Below are 16028 nucleotides of genomic sequence, written 5' to 3'. Positions count from 1 at the left end.
AGAGATGCAACAGTGGAAAGAACATACTAGAGAGAGGAAGAGGTGCTAGAAGAGACCCAGGAAAGAGCAGGCAAGGGGAGTATAGAGAGGGAATGGCAGCGTGGGGTGCTGATGTACCTCATCCTCAGAGGCCTCCTCTTTTCCTGCAGGCTCAGTGCACTCACATCGAGGATAAGTTTCAGAGTTTGCTGAATTAAAACCACAAGCCAAACCAAAATACCAGTTTTCACAGAATCATGTAAGAACACAACAGATCTGATCACTCAGATTTGCTGTTTCTGACACTATTAAAAAGCAACCCTATTGAAGGCGTTTATTAGTTGTCAAAAAATAGCAATAAACCCGGAGCTACTGCATGCTGGTTTCTGAGATGATTATATCTTTAAGTTATTACAAGTGGTTATATTTGGGGGGAAATTTTAAAATGGAAAGATTAATAAGTTCATAGAGTATTACTATGTGTTTAGCAAGAAAGCTTCATTTTTGTTTTTAATGACTGATTTCCCCTGTTATCCAAAAGCCCTTAGATAGTGTTTTGGGTCTGGGAACATTCAAATTTTCCAATTAAGGTAATGGTGGTAGCATTCACAGACCAAAACATAACCTAATAGGAACATCCTACTTTCAGATGAGGTGATATTTGACTATATAGAACCTTTTATTTGAAATAGGCGTGTGCAACAATTGTTTGAAAGCTTTTAATACTTTGAAACACTTCACTAAAACCTTCCTTTCTTTTTGAAATCACCTTTACAGCCTTTACCACACTGCTGAGAGACCGTTGTAGACAGTTCTTTCTGTCTAGTTGTCCTTATAAAATGTATCTTAGTACCAGCAGTGATATATTTTGATACTGTTGCTTTATACTGAGTAATTCTCAATTATTGTAAGGCACATTCTGCACTTGAGTACACATGAATTTAATGGTAATGATAAATGTTTTATATACTCATTTCAAAATGTATTTGTTTACACCAAAAATAAGGCTATAATGGCTATAATTTGGAATGAGCAGTCATGTAGGGCATACAGGCTTATACCATTATCAGATTTAGTGCCTAATATTTCTAAGCAGAGTTGTATAAGCTAGCTCAAATTTTTTTTTTCCAGTGGCGCTATCACAGATTCATGAACAATACTGTACAGATAGTATCTTCACTGCTAACCTATTGAAAGATATATGCATATATTGCAAAGGATCCAAAACATCATTATACACTAAAATCTTATTAACTAACTTGCTTAAAATTAGTAATTCAGTAAATTATTGCTTGTTAAAATTACAGAAAAATGTTTGCTGAGCTTTATTCAAAAGCATCAATTGCTCATCTAATACTACAGAGAGAGAACAAGAAATTTAATATACTGAATCATAGAAGTCCAGCTTGCTGTCCTTTGTTCTCTGGAGCACAAATATCTTAGGCAATTTCAGGCTACAGTTAAGTGAGATTATTATACTATTTCCACTGTATTGGTTTGGCACATGCAAGTTTTGTGATTATGGATTTCAGTGAATTCCTTTCTGTGAGGAGCGCTTTTTAAGAAATCTTACTGTCCCATACTATTTGAATTCAGACTTACAAATTAATTTGTCCTACAAATTAAGGTAATGATAGTTGACTTTATAGTTCTTACTGTGAGCCAGGAATTGCATTTTACATATTTTAACTGATTTTATCCTTATCTTTCAGAAGAGGAAGGCCCACAGAGTAACTTGCACAGATACCAAACTTCTAAATGACAGAGCCAGGATTTAAATTCAAACGTGTTGGTTTCAGATTTATATTCTTCACTACTACACCATACTGTATTTTCAAATCCACATGGGAAAACAAATTAGATCTGTCATGGTCCTATATCAGAATTTATTTCATATACTTCACAGTGCCACCTTAAATGCGCAGTGATAAATGGGAGCTTCTATTCAGTGTAAATGCTCCCCCACCCCCATTTCTATCAGAAAATTGAGATATGTTATGGCAACATATGTTTTCTCCACAATCTATATGGTTTGTCATTTGAAGGATAGAGAAACTAATAATACTTTTTAGAGAGTGATAGAGGCTGATATATTAGGTTCTTTGTCCTTCCTTGTAAGTCTGGGAGAATACTTAGATATAATAACAATTTCCTACCTGTTGCTAAAATAACTTTAAGAGTCTGAGTACATCCACTAAAAAAAATCTACAAGTTCCAAGTTGTAATTGATTACACTTGTTGAATGCTGAAAGATACTATAATTTTGTAAAGGAAATAGCAAGTTTTCGGTACTTTTTCTAAGTATCACTCTATACTTTTTTGATCTGCCATTTCGCCTTACTGTCTTGATAAAGGGACACTGAGAAGAGTGTAAATGGGTTAGTGCGCTTCATCACATACATCACCAAGATTTAACCCTAAGCCACAGAGTTTCTCAGCCACAGCATAGATTTGTTCTTTTCATTTACTAGAAGTAATTTGCCTTATGAAAACTGCGAGGTTGAAGTGAAAATGACACAAATTTTCCTACTGAAGTGCTTTCTTAGGTTGTTTTAACATGGTGTGATAAAACAATTTTGATATCATGAAGTATCAACTGAGCTAAATGTAAAGGTTATCAATATGCAAACTATTGATCCTTTGCTTTCAGAAGTGTCTTTCAAGTCACCTTAGCATTTACTTTTTTTAATTCTTAAAACTGTTCTCATTTCAATCTAAATACTACAGTTTCATAAGTGAAAGTACTTATCTGAAACTCTGCATTCAGACCTTCCCATTACAACTTATTTTGGTCTATTTAATTCCTTCAGCTCGGAAAACAAAGAAAAAAATAAAAGGAATTCAGCAAGCCACTACTGGAATCTCACAAGAAACTTCTGAAAATTGTGCTAACAAAACAATAGTTCCTGCAACATTACAACTCACTCCTACCCTGGTGTCACTGTTGGAGGTCATTGAACCTGAGGTGTTATACGCAGGATATGACAGTTCTATTCCAGATTCAACTTGGCGGATCATGACCACACTCAACATGCTAGGTGGGCGACAAGTGGTTGCAGCAGTGAAGTGGGCAAAGGCGATACCAGGTAAAATGCAAAAAGGGTGACACAGTTATGGAACAAATCTGTATTTTCTTGGACAGAAACCCCTCTGGCTTTTCATCACCCAGAACCCATGGTGTATCCTGTTTCTCTTACTTAGTTCTCAGGACTAAAAAGAGGAGACTCTTGCAAATCCAGAAGAGTGCAGAGTCTTAAGAGGTCTTTTGTAACTGCTCCTTGATTTTCACGTTATTACTTAAAAGTGTAATAATGTCGAAATTAGAGTTAACAGGACTTACTCAAAATTCCCTTACACTTAGAAATATATTTTATTCCCTGAGACCTAAGAATTCAGTTTCCCCTCATATTACTTTTAAAAATCAGGTTATTTGTAAAAATTGACAAAAAACACACATGTTGACATTGTCAAATCCAACGGTAAAGTAATTTGAAATGAAAGTTTCCCTATTAGAACTTGATATGGAACATTATAGGTCTGGGTTAGTGTCAACCCTGATTTTTCCAATTGGAAAACTGACAAGCTTCTTATGTTTACACAAACAGGGAGAGGGCAAATAACTTGATTTCCTGTTCTGTAAAGGAGGAAGAGGTATACATATTATGGAAGAAACAGTTAAATTTAGGTTCACTGAATGAGCAATGCCAAAATCCGGGGACCTAAGTATTTAGTACACAGTAAACTGGCACTGCGGGCTTTGATCTTAACATGTACGACAACAAACAAAAACTGTGCCCCCGTGGTGCTTGATCTCTTACGTTTTGGCAGTGGAAATGGGGTATTTCCTTATACCTTTATTTATCTTAATTTAGGATTCAGGAATTTACACCTGGATGACCAAATGACCCTACTGCAGTACTCCTGGATGTTCCTCATGTCATTTGCCCTGGGGTGGAGATCATATAAACAATCAAGCATAAACATGCTGTGTTTTGCACCTGATCTTGTTATTAATGAGTAAGTCATTTTCCCTGTATGTATGAAGGTATTTTTAACCAATTGTTATTTCCCTGGTAGGCAGCAATCAGGAGTGATTCAGTCCTATTAGGAATCTTGGAAATAGGCAAACTTAAAATAGAGTAGTTGTTCATCAATGACTGAGGGAGGCCAAGCGCAAAAATGCACATATGGCATTTTACTGTCCCAGGACTTATTTCTAAAACAGTGGGCATCTCTGAGATCATTAAAGTCCACAGCAATTTTACTGTGCATTGTGTTTATTATGCAACCCTATCCCAGAAAGTGAGCCTAATTAAGACTGACTTACTGTTCGACTCAGCAAGGACATTGACAGATGAAGGAATGAGACATAACCGCCCGAGAAAACAGGTTTCTCTTTGCATGGTAGCAAAGTTCATCAACTCTTTATGACTTATAAGAATGTTTAATTGAGAGAGAAGGGACCAAGCTCTTAAGTTTTTATAATCAACTACTCTCTAGTACTCTGCTTCCACCTTTGACTATTTCAGTTGGCCATCCCCCCCTCAGCTCATTGCTTTTGTTTCCTCGTTTTGTTTTTTTTTTTAAAGATATATTTATGCATACAAAACTGGGGTACAGGCCAGAGGTGCAGAAGCAGTTAGCATATTCGCCAAAGAGTGGGGAACAGCAGGCAGGTCAGGAGAGGTCTGCCATGCCATGTGGTCAACTCCAGGGCAGGGATTGAACCCATGCTGAAGTGGCTTTAGCTTCTCAGTGCTGTACTGTAACCCGCTGTGGCACCAAAGAGGGCCCTGTTTCCTACCTCGATTTCTTTCTGCAAGGTATCCTCAACCATGTTTACAAAATTTTTCTTCCTAAAACGTAATTCTGCAAGCATCAGGTATCTCCCAGCATACAAAGATTTTCATTTTTCTTCTCTCTTCACCCAATGCACCTTCACCATGATTGCTGGCTCTGCAGAGCCTGACATCACTTTCTCGTGTGAATCTCTTCCTCAGTTACCATTAAGAGGATCGATTCTTCAAACACATGTTCTCAGTTCACAGTGCTCACATCACCATGTAAGACCTCTCTGTTGAATATTCTAGCTCTTAACCACTTTCTGCCTTACATGAACCAGTTTTTGTGTCCAGTTGACTTCCTTTCCAGAATGCAAACAGGGTGTGCACATATATACACATCCATAGTTTGAGCATAGTTAAAAATGGAGCCAAATTATGTGAAAAATTGAGATTTCAAAAAATTTTAATAATTGCTTACTACATCATTAGGGTAACAGTCCCATTGCACACTGTTGTTCAATCCCTCATTAGCAGTTCGTGGTCAGAACTGGATGCCCCAGTAGTACCAATTAAGATAATTTGAGAAACAGATGTTTACAAGTTACCAGGACAGCCTAGTAAATATTATCTGCTGGGTTTGCCAGGCACAAAAATAATGGTCAGAAATTACTGACCTATTCAAATTACCTATTTGACTATTAAATGGTAGGGCCTCCCTTATGCAGTGCAGTACACTAGTAGAAACTAAATGATAGCAGCTACAGACATTTTTAGGCACTATGCAAGAAGCAGAAAGTGGTGAGGGAATTTTAGATCCAGGATACATCATCATTACAGTACTACTAGATAATTCCAAGTCCATAAATCTGATAACCTGTTAGAAATAAACTACCTAAAAGCAAAGATTTCATGTTTTCTATCTATGTCACTAGCTGTATAAATGGTAACTGAAAAACCTATCAAGTTACAGAGTAAGTGTTGTTTCTCTACTGGCGATACTTATTGCAGTGTTTACCATACTTCAGGCATTATTTTAGGAGTTTCAGGTAAACAGTAAAAATTCAGTAGATGAGACCCTTGGTAATATTGTGATAGGAAAGTAGCCGGGTGACTAGAGTTTGGAATGTGTTACTTTATATTTTGTGATCATGTAGAAAAATAGCGAGCCTATACCTCTCCAGGTAGAGGGAGATCAATTTTAGATATGGTGACTAATGTTGGGTTAGGTAATATCTGAGGTGAGTAAACCTGAGAGAGAAAAACTGGGCGCTACAGTGAGAAGCAACATAAGAAGCATGTGAATGCTGCAGTCACTTCCAATATATACTAATAAAGGGACCTATTTTTGTCCTTAGCTGGTAGTCTATCATGTTTCACCAATCCGGAATGCTACTACTTTTGCATCTGTGTCAGAGAAAAAGTCACCTGGACTATCAATTGCCAAGCAACAGCATTTACAATGAAACAAGATTTCTGTTAAAATTTGATGCAGATAAATAAATAGTGGTTACCAGAAGGAGATATTGGGGGGTGGGGGGGTTTGAGGTGGTGCAGGGAGAACATGCTAACGTAGTCAAAAGTACAGGATGCACACTAGGCTTTGAGCTGCAGTCATTACTGTGTATGTAAAGATATACAAAGTTATAAACTTCAAATTAAAGCCAAACCTTTTTGATAACAAAATGGTGGTCATCAGAGGGGAAGCAAAGGAGGGTATCAGCTATGTGGTGGTAGATGGAAACTAGACATTTGGTAGTGAGGTGTAGCCTCTACAGGTGTTGAATTAGGTCATACACCTGAATCCTTTGTATTTACAAACCAGTTTTTTAATTAACTGAAACATTTAGATTCTCTATAATCCCAAGATAATTCAAAATCAGGGTATGGCGTGCTCATTTCAGCATACCACTATGCTTACTTAAAATGTGTTGACAGTATTCACCATTTGATCACTTCCTACAGTACACATTGAAGTCATTTAAATAGGATTAAAATTGAAGCGTTTACATGAAACACAATTTATACCTTATTTTCATTTCTAAATATTTCAGCTCATTATTAAAGGACTACTTTCACTCAGTGTTTATCTCTACTGGAGGGAGGGTAGATAGCTTACAAGCTTATAAGAATAACAGTGCTGAAGAAAGCATTCTTCCTACTCCTATTTGTTTACATTGCTATTGTACATGGGCAGCCTCTACCTTGTTTCAGTACCTACCTCTCTGGTGTTGGTGGTAGGGAGATTGTGGGTGTCAGAAAATTATCACACACAAGTTCTGAGCATTTGTGTTACTGTAAAGCAAACTCTCATAGTTTTCTGTAGGCCTGAATGTTATAAAAAATTACTTTCCTAAGCAACTACAGTGATTTAATCTACTGCATTACTGTATCATTACTATACTTTAGTTCTTTCAACATGGTAATTTCAGCAGTTAAAGGGAAAAAAAGATGATGCCCAACAAAGAAAAGCTTAATTCCCACAATGAGTTAAAGGAAGGTCGTTCTTCAGTAGCATACTTTAAAGAATTCATTTGTGCAGATCTACCTTTATCTTGGCAGTTTACTTACAATTTATGTCTGATTTATCTTAAAGTATTGTTATAGTACAGAGAATTTTTAAAAGCAGATCTCCTGAGATATGTCAACACACCATAAGTATCATCAAAGCACCTATAGCCCTTTCCCAGGGACCCCTGGGCCACCCTTTCAGTAGCCTCAATTCTGCACCATTTTCAAAGTTAGAAAATTTATAGACATCTATTTAAAAGTCATAGATGTTAACATTAAAATTGAGAATTCATTTAGCACTTTTCCTTCCTACTATACAGGTTTTGTCTATCGGGGCAGATCTGGTAGATCAGAAATCCTAGAAAATAAAATGTAGTGGAAAGCTAACTTGATTTTTAAATAGGCACATTCTAAAACTGGACATACGTAAATGCTATCATAAAACCTTGATGTACTTGAGTTAACTGAAAATTTCTGTAGGAATAACTTCTAAAAACTTCAGTGGCATGCATGATTTAGTAGACTCTAATGATGTTCTAGATGTAGAACAAACAAGTTTAAGAACGTTTTTCTTTGAGTTGAGAGTTTGGCTGAACCAAAAAAATTTCAAGTACTTTTTTTTTTGAAACAAACACTATTAATAACTGCTATTTGTCTTTCACAGGGATCGAATGAGTCTACCCTACATGTATGACCAATGTAAACATATGCTATTTGTTACCTCTGAGTTACAGAGGCTACAGGTATCCTATGAAGAATATCTCTGTATGAAAACCTTACTGCTTCTCTCTTCAGGTTGGTAAAACTATTCATTTACAAGATGTCAGAGCATAAGCAGATTTATTTCTATATAGCACTGATCATTACACTAAAACCTGTTACCTGTGAGGCAAATAATTTAGATTTTCGTCAACATAAAATTCCAAAGACACAGCCAGTGATACCAATGTTCATAATACAGTGGGTATCACAGAGCCATATATGAACCATACAGTGGTTCAAAGGCCTTGACTTTTTTTTTTTTCTCTACTGCACTGTTACTTAGGCAAAAATCTTATACAGTGAGTACCACCATATATAACAGATCATGTGAGAAGATAATGTTGCTTAATTAGAGGGTTGGTCACAGTTGCACTGGATTTAGACTGCTGACTTAACGGTGTTCTAGCTGAACAGTGGGACCAAGAGTTCAAAGTCCCAAAACTAGTTTTACTAAGAAACGCCTTTATAGCTGAAAGACTTTTAAAAATTAAGTACCTTACCTATGTTAGTAAATATGTGGTGTTTTCAACAACTAATCAAAAAAGGTCTGTAAAAATAACATCAGGTTATTGTTTTATATAATAATTCAGTTTGGTTGCTGAATAGTCTTTCAATTACAAATAATTTTCAGCTTTTTAACTCTCCATTCATTAGGGGTTATGGTTTCTAAATTGTGGAATAAAGTTAAGCTATAGATGTTGCACATGAGTCTTTTTTTTCCCAAAACATACAGCAAATTTCATGCTTTCAACACTGTCTTCTGTATTTTTTTTAGATACTTCATGCAAGAAAATTTTTCATAACACAGTGAAAAACCTAAAGGTTATAATTGATGTTTGAAAAATAGTTCCATTCATGATTTTAATTTTTGTATACACAATATACTTTTCATCGTAAGCAAAAGTAAATTGAACTAGTATACATCCCTGGTTTTCTTTTTTTAAAAGAATAGAACCACAAGAATAAAAGAAACTACATACCGTGAGATATTTTTAGACTTAGCATACTAAAAATGATGACTAAAAAAAAAATCAAAAGCTCAAGGAAAGCAGGAACCTAACAGAGTGAGCCATACATGGAAACTTGCATTCTCTTAAGGGTATTTGCAAAGCTTGATGAGTTAGTATGTTTAATAAGTACAAATACAAGGGTTGAAAATAAACTCAAACTGAAAAAACAATGGATGGACCCTTAAGCAGAAGAGAAACAAACTGAAATACATATCTGTGAGAATTAGCCAGAATAGACTTTAGATGCAACAATAGAGGCATGGCAGAAGGAGAAGGTCTTACACTGTTTTACATTATTTTCATCGTATAACCAACAAAATATAGTTCTTATATAGTATACTACACCACACTACAATTAATCAAGGAAATTAATGTCAACCAGCACAGCACATCATGATCTCAATACATTAGTGAACTCATCCAATGCACCAGTAGAAAAGCTCTAACAATTACTGGAAATCCAAAATGAAAGGTGAAAGAAAATGAAGAAAGGCGCTATCAAAGGGATAACGGCTGAAAACTTTGCAGAATTCTTAAAACACAGCAATTCTCACTCTGGCCAGCCAAACAGGGTCCATATACTATATGAATAAAAACCACTTAACTGAATAGGGAGGTTAATAAAATCATCAACTAGAAAAGCCATTTTCAAGGGAGAGAGAATTTCATCAAACAAGTAGAAAGCTAAGAAAACAGAATGACTTTTTGCCTTAACACCAATCTGAAATTGTCAGAGCTGAAATATAACCCACAATTTAGAAGTTGTCACTCCCAACCATACTACTGTATATTTAATGCTATACATTTCCCTGGCAATTTTGTTTTTACTGCATACCACAAATTTTGAAGTTTTCATTCAGTGAAGTTTTCCAAATTTCTTTCAGATTCAGTTTAAATATTTGTGATTTTTCCCAGATGTGTTTTTGTCAGCACATTCTTTATGATTTAAACCTCTTTAATTTATTCAGCCTTCTTTTATGCCCTGGATTATGATTCATTTTGATAAACATTTTATGTACACTTGGAATGAATACTCTTATTGCTTAGTTTTTATGAGTATCAATTAAGGGAAATTTAACTGGGACACATGAATCTTACATATTCTTACTGAATCTGATTGAACGATGTTCAAATCTCCAATTGGTACTGTGTCTGTTTCATCAGTTTTACCTTCATCTATTTTGAAGCTGTTACTTGATGACAAAACATTTAGGATTAGGTCTTATTAACAACCACCAAACATATCTACACACATTGCCATATATCCCCCAGGACCAAAATTTCCCTCCAACCTTCCCTTTGAGAGTCACTGCTGCCGAGTAGCCTCTGCGCAAAGGTTAGTTCAGCCTTCTAAGGTATGACCTTTTTGGTCTCTACTGTATGCCTTGCATATTTAGTGAGATCTCCACTCTGCTCTCTGACCACATGTAACATTTTGCTTATACCTCTCCATTTTTTTTTCCTCTGAAGTTCTTGTGTGATCTTGAGATTTCACCGTAAACATGCATAAACGTGCATTCAACCAGATAATCTGTACTCCATGCAGATTTCTACACACCCTTTCGTTGTGTACCTTTTTTTTTTTTAACCAGTTCTCTTATTTGCACATTCCAATGGCTTTGGCCTTCCCAAACTTCAGTCCCTTTCTTCTCAACTCAGCCAGATTACTGAGATCTGGGTGCACTCTCCATGTACTGCAGACTAGTTAGTTGGATGCCAAGAGTCTAGTATTGACCCTTTTGCTGCCAGGCTCACCAATTTCTCTTTCCTAATGCGCTGTAATGATACAGTACGTATTGCTCAGTGTGTCTCATCATTGCCCAGTTTTCTTCTATTTTTCTCTGTTTTCTATTATTAGCAAAGGGAGAATAGTTCTAGATGTAGTTAACTCTCCCTGAAGCCAGAAGAGGTAAAACTTTTGATTTTAAAAAGTCAAAGGGAAATATCTAGCCCAGAAAATTGGGGTGTATAAAATACTGGAAAAATAGTGAATAAGACCTCTTACTAAAAATTTTTAGCACTAGGTCAGCAGGAAACAATCACATGATCAACATTTTTAAGATTAGCAGATTACCTGCACTATAACACATAAAGTAACCAATTTCTAACATGGTAGCCTGTCATCACTCCCAATTAAGTGACCGTCATGTTCACATTTCTACTGATATCTGGAAGTACCAGGTATTGCTTTAGGGAATCGAAATCCAGTAGGAAAGAAAGTAGGAAACAGCAGGTCACAAAGGCAATATATGTCCACAAGCAAGTGAAAAGTTAAATTGACTTCATGCACCTAAATCCATTGCTTTCCTCTCTTTCAACATTTCCTAAAATGTCAGCAGCAGTAAAGTTGAAGTTTGAGAAATGATGGTTCTCCTCCCAGGAGAGTGCACAATTAATTAGTGCTTTGAGAAGTTCTGGAAATCCATAAATAAGCCTAATTTTGTACTAGCTTTGCTTCAGTTTTGACCACTAAGTCCTTTTTTCCCTAACTATTAACACGGAACCAGAGTGCCCAAGGAATAGGACACTGTGCAACATTACAAGTCTACTTACAGTCCTTTCACAGGTATTTTTGTTACTATATGAAAAAATTGATTGAATACCAATCTGGGAGTCAAGTCCATGAGAGTTTTTTCCTGTATTTCTAAATAATTAAGGAAAGGCATCAATTCAAAACACTTTGATCAACCAAATGTACTACATGCTGATTTTAAGGTTCTAACTAATTTGTGGAATTACAGATATCCTGAAGTTGTACCTGTTGGAATAAACACTGTTAAAAGTTTTCAGTGGCTGTGCTAGAATTAAACTCAAGTGCAAAATGGCAGTATTGGTATTATTCATTTGTTTTTTAAGCCTAGTTTTGTAAGCTAAGTAGGAAGGGCTTCATCACCAGCACTAATTTATAGATGAGAAACAAAGTGATTTACCCAAGATTATGTCATCCAGTTTTCTATTATCCCACACTCTTTCTTGGTTACAGTTTCATGAGCCGTTGAAAATGCCTATGTTTCAATAGAATGCATTAAAGTTTATAGACAAGGTAAGTTGTGCTGTTAATGTGAATTGTCATGTTGTGCATATGAAACATTATCACAAGAATATTCTTTGACTACATATTAATCTTTTAGTTCCTAAAGATGGCTTGAAGAGTCAAGAGCTATTTGATGAAATTAGAATGACCTACATCAAAGAACTTGGAAAAGCCATTGTCAAGAGGGAAGGAAACTCCAGTCAGAACTGGCAGCGGTTTTATCAACTCACAAAACTCTTGGACTCCATGCATGATGTATGTGTGAAATGTAAATCCAAGTATAAGTATTTTCTGGGACATGAAGTATGTTTTGGTTGGTGTATATACCAATAGTATTTTGTGGAGTTTTCCTGTTTTTGCAGTTTGTAGGTTTTGGTGATAAGTTTGCTGAGTTTGGTTCATTTTTCCTTAGACCAATGATGAAATAAATATGTCATCTAGTCATATGCATAAATCATGTTACTGTTACAACATTTAATGGATAGAATTTCTCATTTCTTTATGATCCATTTATTAGATTAGAATATGTTCTACATGTATTATGTTACTACCGCTCACCACAAAACACTCATTTTATTCAACTAAACTACTAGGAAATTCCAACCACTGTAGGTAAAATGTTTTTAAAGCTCAGTGGCCACCATGATGTCCCTACTGACCAGCTTTTAAAACTAATCCTCACTATATTTTCTCTTTCAGGTGGTTGAAAATCTCCTTAATTATTGCTTCCAAACATTTTTGGACAAGACTATGAGTATCGAATTCCCAGAGATGTTAGCTGAAATCATCACTAATCAGATACCAAAATATTCAAATGGAAATATCAAAAAACTTCTGTTTCATCAAAAGTGACTGCCTTAAAAAGAAAGGTTGCCTTAAAGAAAGTTGAATTTATAGCTTTTATTGTACAAACTATCACTTTGTCCTGTAGTAGTTTTGGTTTTTTTCCCCTTTGTTTTTGTTTTGTTTTCTGTTTTAAATACGCACTACATGTGGTTTATGGAGGGCCAAGACTTGGCAACAGTAGGGTTTGAACCATCACATTTCAGTGATGGGAAAAGTAGAAAGGAATAGCTGGTGGAGCCTGGAAACTAGAAACAGTAATGTGGGGCGACTCCGCTGTCTGAGAAGGACGGCACCCAAACCACCAGTGCCCAAAATCTGCGTGACAACTTTCTGCTCATATACTTTTCACAGTTGGTGGATAAATTTTTCTACACTTTTTGTTGGTGTATTTTCCCCTGTATAGTTCTAGAGTAACAATTTTGATTTATGCATGGAAACCTGAAAAAAAGTTTACAAATGTGTATCAGAAAAGGGAAGTTGTGCCTTTTATAGCTATTACTGTCTGGTTTTAACAGTTTCCTTTCTATTCGGTGAACTACGCTTGCTCATTTTTTCTTACATAATTTTTGTATTCAAGTCATTGTACAGCTGTTTAAGATGGGCAGCTAGTTCATAGCTTTCCTAAACAAACTCTAACATTAATATGTGTGAAAATGGGTTGGTGCTTCTAACCTGATGGCATTCAGCTATCAGAAGACCACATGAATTGACTCAAATATCCAGTATTCTTGTCCAAAAAGCTCATATTTTGTATATATCTGCTTCAGTGGAGAATTACATAGGTTGTGCAAATTAACTGTCCTAAATGGTGTAGAGCACCTAGTCCAGTCACCTCCTGGGTAAACTGTGGATGATGGTTCTAATCAAAACAACAACAGAAATCTACCAAGAGGCCCTGTTAGTATCTGATTCCCTATTTCTGCAGTGGTTACATGGCAAGAGAATTGGTTAACTATCTTCTAGGACCTTTTGTTCTAGTTTAACCTATTAAAAGTTAAAATTCCAGATAGGAGCTGAAACACAGCTGAGATTGTTAATCAGACCAAGTAGTTCCTCATTAAAATTTACCCAAAAAAAATCTAATGTGGCCAAGTGGCTAGATACCCATTTTCACATTCCCATCTGTCACCAATTCATCTATCTTTCCTGGTGGTACAGGAAAGTCAGCTACTGATTTTCATGATTTAAAACTGTATGTCAAACTTCCACATTTGTAAAGCTACACATCCCTGTGTGTGCCATAGAGTTAACAAAGTCTTGTGAATTTCTCCTCTTTACTGTTGAGAATTATCATTTTAAACAAAATAGAAGCTGTAGTAGCCCTTTCTGTGTGCACCTTACCAACTTTCTGTAAAACTCAAAACTTAACATATTTACTAAGCCACAGAAATTTGATTTCTATTCAAGGTGGCCAAATTATTTGTGTAATAGAAAACTGAAAATCTAATATTAAAAATATGAAACTTCTAATATATTTTTATATTTAGTTCTAGTTTCAATATATATATATATCATATTGGTATTCACTAATCTGGGAAGGGAAGGGCTACTGCAGCTTTACATGCAATTTATTAAAATGATTGTAAAATAGCTTGTATAGTGTAAAATAAGAATGATTTTTAGATGAGATTGTTTTATCACGACATGTTATATATTTTTTGTAGGGGGTCAAAGAAATGGCAATGGATAACCTAAATGATTTCTAGTGTGTACAAGCATTCATACAGGCACCAGTGGTCTCAGAAACCAAACAGGTTTGCTCTAGGAAAAGAGGGAGATGCAGACTGGCCCCCCCCTCCCCCAGCACTCCCCCCCCCCGCCCCCGTGTGTAAAGGTTGCTGAGGCTTTGTACCATTCACATCCCACAGAAAGTAATCCTCTGCCTCCTAAGATGGCCACCCTTCTCATTCCAACAGTGAGTCTGTCAGCACAAGTTTAGTTTTCTAAATCTAAATCTACCCTTGTGCTCAAGTGTAAAAACAGGACAGACAGGTGGTGCCTACATGTTTAAAGGCACCATCTACTAGCAGGGTTACTTTCACACACAGCCTCTCCAACAGTTTTAATAAAAATAGAGGCTTTAGAAGTTTGGCAATAATATGCTTAGAGGTACCAGCAATATGTAAATAGCGCAGAATCTCCTAGGTTGCCAATAATACACTAATTCCTTTCTATCCTGCAAGAGTTCATTTCCAACAAAATGAGGACATGCCTATGTTTTCTTTGAATGCTTTTTGAATGTTATCTGTTATTTTTTCAGTATTTTGGAGAAATTATTTAATGAAAAATATAATCATTTGCTTTTTGAATGCTCTCTAAAAGGGAATATTCCTTTTATAATGGTTTAAATGGATCTCAAAGTATTTGAAGATGGTTTGTAACCTGGCTAGATGTGAAATTTTTGGTGCCTAAGAAATACTGCTTGAATATTATCAATGACAGTGTTACATTTCAGAGTTTGAACGGTAAATTCACTTGGAGAATCTTACAAGGTTCAAACCAGAAAGCACATTACACATGAATCTTATTTTAGTCCCAATAATTTTGGCTCTCAAAAAGTAGAGCTCAGTGAGTAAAAAAAAATGGTATTTGTATTTTGTTGTTAAAAGGAAATCAACTGACAGTCAAAAAACTATTGAAAGCTATGCATTAAATAGAAAAAAAAGTTATGCCCTTATAGAGTATATGGAAAAAAGGAAAGTTAATTGTTTGAGGACAATTGTGTATTTAAGTGAAGAAAGATACCGTGGTATTTGAAAGCAGTTTCATCTTGCAATCCCTACAGATTTAAGTTTGTAGTACTTCAGTGAAAAGGCAATCGATCACATACGTAGGTGACACGGTACAAATTCTGAGTATTTTTAATTACTGGTTGTAAAAAGTGACCCCTCTAATTTTAGGCCTTGCTGTGGTACACTATAAAATTTGAGAAATGTATGCCCAGTTATCTTAAAACTAGAGAGAGGAGACCTAAAAGAACACCTGCAGTCTGAAACAAATGGCACCCCAGAAGGAAGATTAACTTGATAGTGCTTATAAAGAGCTTGATTAATAGCATGAGATGAGCTCTGTGTATGCATAAAAAGAAAACCCAGACTCACTTGA

General features: G+C 35.7%; 1 protein-coding gene across 5 annotated transcripts in view; it reads left to right on the top strand.

Moving 5' to 3' along the window:
* NR3C1 (nuclear receptor subfamily 3, group C, member 1 (glucocorticoid receptor)) overlaps positions 1-13656 on the top strand; it is a 378201-nt gene extending 364545 nt beyond the window's left edge. For all 5 annotated transcript variants that reach the window (XM_012727927.1, XM_012727928.1, XM_012727926.1 and 2 more), the window contains 5 exons: positions 2790-3065; positions 3852-3996; positions 7936-8066; positions 12175-12332; positions 12777-13656. In XM_012727927.1, the coding sequence (XP_012583381.1) occupies positions 2790-3065; positions 3852-3996; positions 7936-8066; positions 12175-12332; positions 12777-12929 (863 nt within the window). In that variant the 3' untranslated portion in view covers positions 12930-13656. The remainder of the gene's footprint in view (positions 1-2789; positions 3066-3851; positions 3997-7935; positions 8067-12174; positions 12333-12776) is intronic.
* Positions 13657-16028: the final 2372 nt, after the last annotated feature.

The sequence above is a fragment of the Condylura cristata genome, unplaced genomic scaffold (genome assembly GCF_000260355.1).
Source record: "Condylura cristata isolate star-nosed mole 26May11 unplaced genomic scaffold, ConCri1.0 scaffold00021, whole genome shotgun sequence".
Classification (NCBI taxonomy): Eukaryota; Metazoa; Chordata; class Mammalia; order Eulipotyphla; family Talpidae; genus Condylura; species Condylura cristata.
This window is presented reverse-complemented; position numbering and strand designations above follow the sequence as displayed.